General features: G+C 48.6%; 1 protein-coding gene across 2 annotated transcripts; it reads left to right on the forward strand.

The window, feature by feature from the left end:
- Positions 1-432: 432 nt before the first annotated feature.
- FAM180B (family with sequence similarity 180 member B) lies at positions 433-9540 on the forward strand. 2 transcript variants are annotated; one of them, XM_038407761.2, is made up of 3 exons: positions 433-1691; positions 3817-3896; positions 8321-9540. In XM_038407761.2, exons 1-3 carry the CDS (start codon positions 1604-1606, stop codon positions 8762-8764), a joined length of 612 nt encoding a protein of 203 aa, XP_038263689.1. In that variant the 5' UTR covers positions 433-1603; the 3' UTR covers positions 8765-9540. The 2 variants fall into 2 exon arrangements, with proteins under 2 accessions (XP_038263689.1, XP_038263690.1); XM_038407762.2 differs by lacking the exons at positions 433-1691; positions 3817-3896 and adding an exon at positions 6543-7598 and having other exon boundaries at positions 8321-9527.
- Positions 9541-10445: the final 905 nt, after the last annotated feature.

Raw genomic sequence — 10445 nt, forward strand, 5'->3', positions numbered from 1 at the left:
AATTGGAATTAATTTGCAAACTGGATACAATTAACTTAGGCTTGAATAGAGACTGGGAATGGATGAGTCATAACACAAAGTAAAACTATTTCCCCATGGTATTTCTCCCTCCCACCCCACCCCCACTGTTCCTCTGATATTCTTGTTAACTGCTGGAATTAGCCTACCTTGCTTGTCACCATGAAAGGTTTTCCTCCTTTCCCCCCCCGCTGCTGGTGATGGCTTATCTTAAGTGATCACTCTCCTTACAGTGTGTATGATAAACCCATTGTTTCATGTTCTCTGTGTGTGTGTATATAAATCTCTCCTCTGATTTTTCCACCAAATGCATCCGATGAAGTGAGCTGTAGCTCACGAAAGCTTATGCTCTAATAAATTTGTTAGTCTCTAAGGTGCCACAAGTACTCCTTTTCTTTTTGCGAATACAGACTAACACGGCTGCTACTCTGAAACCTGGACTTTCTGTGGATCATAAATACCTCTTCCAGTGGGTGGTATCTACCTTTGTAGCTAATGCAACCATATTAATTGCCAGTGGCAGCCCTAGGCCCATGCAGCTGCATAAGGCCCTGCACTACATGCTGAGACCCAAACCATCAGCCAGAGCATTAGCTATGAGCCTCAGTACAATAGTCTAACTGATTTTGGTGGCAGCACATACATCAGAGTGGAATCCTCTGTCCTCCTGCTAAGAAAGGTGTATACTTCAATTCTACCTCCTGTCTTCCTAACCTAGTGGAGAAAGGTAGGTTTGTTTGTTTTTTCCAGAGGCTACAGAACCTTAGCATGAGTGGGATTGTAAATGAGGAAAGGGGCTGTCAGGGGTGCACAGGGGTAGAGACCTGGTAATAGCTGGGGAGGGAACTAGGTGGAATTTTGTGTATATATAACTACAAAACTGAAGGCTGCTATTGTTTGTTGTGATGCAGAAGTCAGTCACACAAGTGGACAGTGAGTTAACTGAAGGCTGATGGGCTTTTGTCTTTGTTGTCTGACAGATCAATGTACTAAATTTCCCTCCAGGAAGGTTTCTACAGTTGAAAGAATGACCTTTCCTTTGTCAGCCTGTATATCTTGGATGCTGTTGTCCTGCTGTGGAGCCTATACAGGCTGCCAGCACCATCCTGCTGTGACATTTCAAGATTGTTTTTGAAATTCCAAACTCAGTAAATGGAAAATTTAAAAGAAAGCCAAGGAGCTTAGGAGAAACATCTGGGGGGAGGGTATCCACACTCTACAGTGAAATTAGATTCAACTCCAGTTTGTCACATGTGTTTAAATGGAAAATCCCTGGGAAGTAGAAACTTCCCATTAAAATACTTAGGTGGGAAAAAATCAGAATTTGGAAAAGAGGCTTTAAGAATTCTGCCAGAAATTAAACAACAAAGTCTTTAAGTTTCCAGATTGCAATGGAAAATACCCTTTGGGAATAGAGAATTCAGCAGCAGGCCCTTCCCAGGACTGGAGTCAGAGAGAGAGAAGGGAGGATCCATTCCAGCAGAGGCTGCTGTGATCAGACAAAGGGAGGAGAGAAGCCACAGTACACAGCTCTCCCTTCACCCAAGACATTTATATACAGAACAGGTGGGGACCCTTATCTGGCATGGCACTCCTACTCCAGCTGCAGCCCAGAGCCTGGCTGTGGACAGCACTGGTCCTCTATGTGTTTGCTGGATCCTGGAGGCAGACAGGTAGGAGGTGCACCTGCAAGGGAGGAGGCTGCTCTGCAAAACAAATGTGTTTGGGCAGTTCCACTGGTGCTGGGTTTTACCTAATTCTCCAAATAGGCCGGTGGGCTGGCTGTCCTGACAAATACAACCTTCTGTGAGAGAGCAAATGAATTGTGCTCCGTGATGGACTCTATTCTGACTGAGGGAAGAGGGATGGCAGAGTTTGTCTCCAGAAAAGTTTGAGTGCTCTACTATTTATTTATACTACTTATTTGTCCCCCCAAATGCCTTTTATGCCCTTACAGTCTTTGTTGACACTACATCTTTCAAAATCAGAGGGTCACCTGCTGAATTATTTCCTATGAAATACCCAGCTGTCCCCTGGGTGAGAGACCCACTGCCAGTTAGTGTGAGGCAGACCTGCCATGACTCTAAGGAGGAGAAGGAGAGACTCCTTCAGCCCCTGCTGAAGAAAGTTTTTCCAGGTGCCTTTACAAGGCTGTTGATTAGGAAAAACTGTGAGGGAAGCCTTGTGAGAAGAGCTTCTATTTCTGAAGAACATTGGGCCAATTATTTTCATACATTTCTTGTTATGTTTATTTATGTTTTACTCTACCTTCTACACTGACACTGGAATGTATTTTTAAAATATTAGTAAGAATGATTGGGGGTTATTCTGTTGGTTCATTGAAACCCTGCAGTTGGCTGGATGTCCCCAATTATAGAGATCTGTGCATTTAGCTGTGGTCAGAATAGGCAGAAGGTGAAATGGGAATCAGGTAGCCACTAGGAGAAGTCTAGAAAAGCAGCTCTTAGAGGATGCAGTATCTTTACCTGAGCTATAAGCCTTGCTGGAATGTGCACTGAGGAGATGGAAACAGCAGCTCAAATCCCAGCTAACATTCTGAAAGCACATCTGGCTTTGATCAGGCAGCCTGCCGCTGTGTAGAGAAATGAACTTTCCTCAGGCAGAAGGGAAAGCAATATCCATCTCTGAATAGCTCCTACCATCCCCAGGGGGAGCTTTCCTCCAGAATGGAAAGTTGGAAGCTGGTTTTGGTAGCAGCACCGTACAACTAAAACCAGAAGATTCCCTCCCTGGCCAAAAAGACTGCCAGCCTCCCATTCCCTCTGTCCTGCTGCCAGCACTGCTTTTCTGCACACAGAAATTCTGTGTTCCATGCTGCTTGTCTCCTAATCCTCGCCCACTCAACGTGACCCTGCTTCCTCCTCCCTGGCCTGAAGGAGTCTGGAACTGGTAGAAGGGGAGTTAGTATACATTAGCACACAGGCCAAGAGAAGAGGGAGGGCTGTAACTCAGAATCCTAGTTTAGTGCTACCTTCCGGTGACCAGAAACTCTCCCTCCCTGATGCAGTGTTAACCTCCCTCAGTTTAAATCCCCTTGAAATGAGCGAAGGCCCCAGGTGACATCCATCCAGGAATTAGCTGGTCTCCTAATGGTTAATCATTTCACTGCACAATATGAATTCCTGGAGGCTGTTGCTACAAAACAGTCATGGAAGGAGATCAATTCAGAATCTTTCTCAGACCAAATGGGACAGATACAAATCCCAGCATGGAGGGTTTTCCCACAGGCTTACCAAAGCAGATACTTTTGCTCACTAACATCCCAGGTCCAGAATGATACTGGCTAGGAGTAAGGGGTCAATGTCCTGAAACCTTCCCTTTCCTTTCTTGAACTTGCTTTATCTCCCTGATAAAACCCCAATTCTGCTCCCACAAATCCAATGGTTAGACTATTTGGCACTTAAGGTACATCTACACAGCAGCTGGGAGGTGTAATTCCTGGGGGGGAGGGGGACGTGTTAGCTTTGTTCAAGCTAGTGTCTAAAAATAGCTGTGTGGCTCTGGCAGGATCAGGGATGGCTAGCCTGAGCTGCTGCAGCCATGCTGCTATTTTTAAGCACTAGCTCCAGGAGAACTATCAGCTGTATGTCTACACATGCTGAGAATTAGACCTGTATAAATATACCGCTGCTGTATATTTATACCCTTAAATACCACAGGCATAGGCATCTCAGAAATATCAAAGATAGACAGACACACATGGTTACTGAGACACAATAGGGAGGGTGTGCTAAGCTGTTGCTCTCTCAAGCTCTGTGGCTGTTTAATGTTTTCCAGATGGGCAGCTTCACACCGAGGACCATGCTGAAGTGAATGTGTTTCATAACAATCTGGAGGATGCCAACGTCATGCTAGAGGTTATTTGGGTTATGCTGTGGGGCTTGTGGGAAAGGATGAGAGTATGTGAGTTCCTGTCGGGGGATTCTGCCCAGTCCAGCTTTAAACACCCAAATGTTCTGCTAGTTCTCATTGCTTTTTTATTTCAGGAGACTCTAGAACAGGGGTTCTCAAACTGGGGGTCAGGAACCCTCAGGGGGTTGCAAGGTTATTACATAAGCTTTCGTGAGCTACAGCTCACTTCATCAGATGCATTTGGTGGAAAATACAGTGGGAAGATATATAAACACACAGAGAACATGAAACAATGGGTTTTATCATACACACTGTAAGGAGAGTGATCACTTAAGATGAGCCATCACCAGCAGCAGGGGGGGAAAGGAGGAAAACCTTTCATGGTGACAAGCAAGGTAGGCCATTTCCAGCAGTTAACAAGAACATCTGAGGAACAGTGGAGGGGAGAAATAACATTGGGAAATAGTTTTACTTTGTGTAATGACTCATCCATTCCCAGTCTCTATTCAAGCCTAAGTTAATTGTATCCAGTTTGCAAATTAATTCCAATTCAGCCGTCTCTCGTTGGAGTCTGTTTTGAAGTTTTTTTTGTTGAAGGATAGCCACTCTTAGGTCTGTAATCGAGTGACCGGAGAGATTGAAGCGTTCTCCGACTGGTTTTTGAATGTTATAATTCTTGACGTCTGATTTGTGTCCATTTATTCTTTTACGAAGAGACTGTCCAGTTTGACCAATGTACATGGCAGAGGGGCATTGCTGGCACATGATGGCATATAACACAGATGCGCAGGTGAATGAGCCTCTGATAGTGTGGCTGATGTGATTAGGCCCTATGATGGGGTCCCCTGAATAGATATGTGGACAGAGTTTGCAACGGGCTTTGTTGCAAGGATAGGTTCCTGGGTTAGTGGTTCTGTTGTGTGGTGTGTGGTTGCTGGTGAGTATTTGCTTCAGGTTGGGGGGCTGTCTGTTTGAATTATAACTTAATTTAGGCTTGAATAGAGACTGGGAATGGATGAGTCATTACACAAAGTAAAACTATTTCCCTATGTTATTTCTCCCCCCCTAACCCCCCACTGTTCCTCAGATGATCTTGTTAACTGCTGGAAATAGCCTACCTTGCTTGTCACTATGAAAGGTTTTCCTCCCTCCCCCCACCCCCTCCCGCTGCTGGTGATGGCTCATCTTAAGTGATCACTCTCCTTATAGGTTTCAGAGTAGCAGCCGTGTTAGTCTGTATTCGCAAAAAGAAAAGGAGTACTTGTGGCACCTTAGAGACTAACAAATTTATTAGAGCATAAGCTTTCGTGAGCTACAGCTCACTTCATCGGATGCATGAAAAACTTTGGTTTTTCCACCAAATGCATCCGATGAAGTGAGCTGTAGCTCACGAAAGCTTATGCTCTAATAAATTTGTTAGTCTCTAAGGTGCCACAAGTACTCCTTTTCTCCTTATAGGGTGTATGATAAAACCCATTGTTTCATGTTCTGTGTGTGTGTATATATAAATCTCCCCACGGTATTTTCCCCCAAATGCATCCGATGAAGTGAGCTGTAGCTCACGAAAGCTTATGCTCAAATAAATTTGTTAGTCTCTAAAGTGCCACAAGTACTCCTTTTCTTTTTGTGAATACAGACTAACACTATTTGTTAGTCTCTAAGGTGCCACAAGTACTCCTTTTCTTTTTGCGAATACAGACTAACACGGCTGCTACTCTGAAACTAACACAGCTGCTACTCTGAAAGATTATTACATGGGAGGTTGCGAGTTCTCAACCTTCACCCCAAATCCCGCTTTGCCTTCAGCATTTATAATGGTGTTAAATATAAAAAAAAGTGTGTTTAATTTAAAAGGCCAGGGGTCGCACTCAGAGGCTTGCTAGGTGAAAGGAGTCACCGGTACAAAAGTTTGAGAGCCACTGCTCTGGAAGATGCCTTAGTGTACATCTCAGCAAAGTCACTGCCCTATTGAATGAGACGAGTGAGGTCCAACTAGTCCAGCACCCTGTCTCTCTTGGTATCTAGCACCAAATGCTTCAGCGGATAATGGATAATGGATAATTATGGAATAACCTTCCTTAGCCCCGGTAGTGAGTGGTTGGCTTATGCTCTGAGGAAGGAAGGTAGGTTTAATTATGACACCTTTAGGGGGGTGAGTAGGGGAGTAATAAGCGAATGGGCCAGGTCATTCTGCCCAGGAATGCTTTTTCAAAGGAACTGAGCCAGCAGCTAGGACGGAGCCCCCTGCGCAAGGACGGAAGGGAGCCAGCTTGGGGCCAGGGTTAAGGGGTAGACTTACCTGAGCGTTGTGGCTTCCTGGTCAGCCCAGTCCGTGAACTTCTAGACGGGACCACAGGCGCCAGCCGGTGTTGCTGGAGCCAGAGTTGGTCCCGGGCTATTAGCGAGACAAGGGGGGGGGGGGCGAGAAACTCTCTTTTAATTCACACTCAGTTTTCTTCAGGCCCCTCTCCGCAGCAGAAGTTGGGCCACTACACAACGTTACCCCCCTTCCTGGTCCCTCTACTCCGGGGTCCACAAAAGCAAAGCCGCTCGTCGTCACGGCACGTCCCACGCGGTGGCGCCTTTGGGCTGATGCTGCTGGGGGTGGGTGGACGAGTCAACTCGCTGCGCGCCGCGGGCGGCCGCCGGGTCGAGTCTGGGCCTGCAGCGCGCAGGGGCAGCGACGGCGCTCAGAGCGGCCGCGGGCTGAGCTGTGCTTCCGGCCACGACTGTCCCAAGGGGCGGTCGCCGAGCTCGGGGCTGTCCTGCGCCGGGCACCCGTGTAGCGAAGTGCAGACTTCCATCGGGGCGCTGGGCAGCTCGGATCGCGCGGACCCCTCCCTCCCCCGCCCCGGGGACCAGCTTAAAGAGAGAAAATATGGGGACACATGGGGGAAGCGCAAAAAAAAAAAAAAAAGGCCGGAGTTGGCGAAGCAGAACAAAAAACGCCGGAGCGGCCAAAGCCGCAGCATCGGGACAAATGGCGCCCGCCAGTGCATCGGTCGGGACGCGGGACAACGACCTAAAACTCGGGACGTCTGGTCACCCTACCCGGCGCCCGCAGCGAGGACGCAGCGTGGATCGGGGGCTTGGCCCTGTGCTGCCTGTTCCGCTCTGCCGGTGGGGCCGGGGCACAGGCCAGCGTGGTGCGCCCTGCCCTGCTGTGCTGCTCCCATTGGGAGGACGGGGCAAAGGCAGGGAGATGTGAACTCTGCCCGGGGAGAGGGGACACAGCTACAAGAACGAACAGCCAGGGGCGCACAGCTGAGTGCCTGCTCGCCCGACGTAGGAGAAGCAGCCGACGCTGCCTGGCTTCCCCGAAGCTACGGGGAAAGGCCAGATACAAAGCGAGGAGATACGAGGTGGAGAGGAGGAGGAGGACACATGGAACAGGGCTGTAGACAGCTGGAGGTTTGAGGAGAGGCAGCCATCTCCCACCCCCAAATGTAGGGATTGCATTGACAAAGGCAACTCTGCATTTGGAACAGAAGCTCATTAACAGGGGACAAATTTAGTCGCTACAAAACTCATGAAAGCAATATTCAACAGTCACAGTGGGTTTTTTTCTCTCTGGCTCCCCCCCCCCCCATGAAAAAGATGGTCTTCGCCCCTGTCCAACACAGAGAAGTGCCATGCAAGAGACAGAAACAGGGAACTTCAGGGAGCAAGTTAGGGAAGGAGGGAGGAGAGCTGGCCCTCAGAGGGAGGTAAGAGGAGTTGCTGCCCAAAGATGTCAGATGGGGCTAAAGCGTTGCCAGCCCTTGTGACGCTACCCTGCCTCACGATTCTGGGGGCTGGTTTTAAGCTGCTCAGGATCCTAGCAATGGCTTCTCTGTGATTTCCCTTCTCCCCTCATAATAAAATTAGCCACCCTCTCCCATTATTTTGAATGGTTTGGAAGCCAGGCTACCTTTGGCTAATATGATCAGGCAGGCTGCTGTGAGGAGCAAATGAAGTGAGGAGTGAGGGAGGGAGGGGGTAAAGAGAATAATGTAGAAGCCTGGAAGAGAGACCAAGAAGGAGTCAGACGTGTACAGGCTGGACAGAGATGTTGTTAGGTATAGGGGAATGTGGGAAGGGGAGGCAAGAGGGGAGGCACCATAGGAGGCAGGGGAACTATGGGATCAGAAACGATAGGGCAGATGAGAGGAACTGGGTGGGGAAGTCAAGGATAGGGTGGGAGGCAGACATGCAGGAGCCTGAAAACAAAATCTAATTTGTTTGTTCAAATGTACATGGGTTTACCTTTAGCAATCATCTTTGCCTATTGTATTGCATACCCCACACGTCCCCCTCCCCTGACCTCCTTTGTACAATCCTGGATTTGCTAGGGGTGGCAGATCTCTTCATAATCCCTGCAGGGGACCCTCAATTGCGGGACAGCGGTTGGCCCTAGATTTCCTGCTCTCATACTGCCCTTCTCTTTCAGTTGCTCTGGAAAGGACTGGAGATTGAGGCTAACAAGACAATCAGGCTGCAGGATGAGGAACTGGCCTCTCTGCGCCCAGCAAAGCGATTTCTCCAGATCTTCCAGCACCAGGTTCCCAAGACATCAGAAGGGATCAAGGAGCAGCTGAAATATCTTTCACAGGCAGATGCCCCTCTGAGTCTAGTAGAGTTTGATCAGCTTCTCTTCACCAGCGTTTACTGCGCTTATCAGATTCGCTCCATTCAAGGCCTGGACAAAAATCTCTGGATCAGTTTCTTTTCTCAGCTAGTTGATGAAATCCTCCATGATCTCTGCAAGGGATTCTGCCCTGCAAATTCCACTCTCCTGGCTTCCTGGCCTTGGAAGGAGAAGCCTTTTTATTTAACCTCACTGAAAAAGTCTTATCATTCCAACCTGGCCATGATGAAGAGAGGCACTGAGTAAGGAGATTGACATGAGGAGATTCAATTGCATTCTTTTTGTTATGAGTGCTGCCAGTCATCCCACATTATGCTGGTTAATGTGCAGAAGTGCCACCATTCTTCCGCTTTTGCTTTCTGTATTGTACTGGCAACATTCTAGGCATTTATCCAACCAGCTATTGCCCCATCTTTAAATGTGAAACAAAGCCTGGGATGTCTTCTTAGGATCTCCATAGAAGACACACTTCTGAGATGCACTTCTGCCTTGATCACTGATGGCCATTAGAGATGTCACAGCACTTTTTGCAGAAGTCCAGGTATTAGCCTGTAATGGCTGAATTCCATTTCAAGTAATTCTATTTTGCCTCCCTAAATTCCCCATGGTTGCAGTTGGATATAGTATTTTTCCTTTACTACAATAACCCACTGTACAGCATACTTGTGCTGTTCATACAGCTGCTGTGTTCCACTTCATAGGTGGCTACACTCTGTGGTGATTCAAATTAAGTTCTGACTCATTTTATGTCATCCTAAGCCAGGTGCCTGGAACAGTTTCCCAAGTAATGTGCACCCATTTCCTTCCAAAAACTCCTTAAAATGTACTGATTCCATGAACCCTTCTGGTATAGATATTGTTCCCCATTTTGTATTACTACAGAGTGGGCATTTGCTTGTATGTCATCTACTAGACTTTTGAGGGTAGGGATCCAGTTATTTGTTCATTAGATTTTACCTCTTCTAGAGAGTCTTCTTCTACATCTGTGGCACTTTACAAATAAAGTAATTGGAACAATACTGTATATGTGCAATCATTATCTTTATAATCAGGAATTCAATCAATGTAGAGCCCAATTATGCTTCTTTGTCATACTCCTTGCAGCATGGTATTAGCAACATAAATTCAGTTAGTCCAGGGGAGTTTTATTTGATATTGGTTTCTTGGTTTGTGCTGGGGCTCCCATTTACACTGTAGATGCACTAACCCTGAGCTTCTACAGCCTGCGCTTTGATGATTAGGGTCATACTTCCCACATAGTTTCACTAGACCAGAGGTGGGCAAACTATGGCCTGTGGGCCACATCCGGCCTGCGGGACTGTCCTGCCCAGCCCCCGAGCTTCGCGCTGGGGAGGCTAGCCCCCGGCCCCTCCCCCGCTGTCCTCCGTCCCCCGCAGCCAGCACTCTGGGCAGCGGGACTGCGCATTCCTGCAGTGCAGCGCGGCAGCGTGTCTGGCTCCGGCCAGGCGGTGTGGCTGCCAGACATGCTGCTCTGAGCGGCATGATAAGGGGGCCAGGACTAGGGCCCAGGGGTTGGATAAGGGGCAGGAAGTCCTGGGGGGCAGTCAGGGGACAAGGAGCAGGGGGCGGTTAGATGGGTTGGAGGTTCTGGGCGGGGGGGGTCAGCGGTCATGGGACAGGGAGAGTTGGATAGGGGGTGGGATCCTGGGGGGACGGTTAGGGTCAGGGGGTCTCAGGAGGGGGCGATCAGGGGACAAGGAGCGGGGGGGGTTGGATGGCTCAGAGGTTTTGAGGGGGGTAGTTATGGGGCGGGAAGTGGGAAGGGGCAGATGGGGGGGCAGGGGCCAGGCTGTTTGGGGAGGCACAGCCTTCCCTACCCGGCCCTCCATACAGTTTTGCAACCCCAATGTGGCCCTCGGGCCAAAAAGTTTGCCCACCCCTGCACTAGACTCACAACTTTCACAGA

The sequence above is a fragment of the Dermochelys coriacea genome, chromosome 6 (assembly GCF_009764565.3).
Source record: "Dermochelys coriacea isolate rDerCor1 chromosome 6, rDerCor1.pri.v4, whole genome shotgun sequence".
Taxonomy (NCBI): domain Eukaryota; kingdom Metazoa; phylum Chordata; order Testudines; family Dermochelyidae; genus Dermochelys; species Dermochelys coriacea.

What these genes read in the sequence shown, in the direction of transcription:
- FAM180B (XM_038407761.2), top strand. Translation starts at nt 1,604, where the DNA reads ATGGCACTCCTACTCCAGCTGCAGCCCAGAGCCTGGCTGTGGACAGCA. An exon ending in TGGATCCTGGAGGCAGACAG is followed by an intron (nt 1,692 to 3,816) that starts GTAGGAGGTGCA and finishes AATGTTTTCCAG; the next exon opens with ATGGGCAGCTTCACACCGAG. An exon ending in ATGCCAACGTCATGCTAGAG is followed by an intron (nt 3,897 to 8,320) that starts GTTATTTGGGTT and finishes CTTCTCTTTCAG; the next exon opens with TTGCTCTGGAAAGGACTGGA.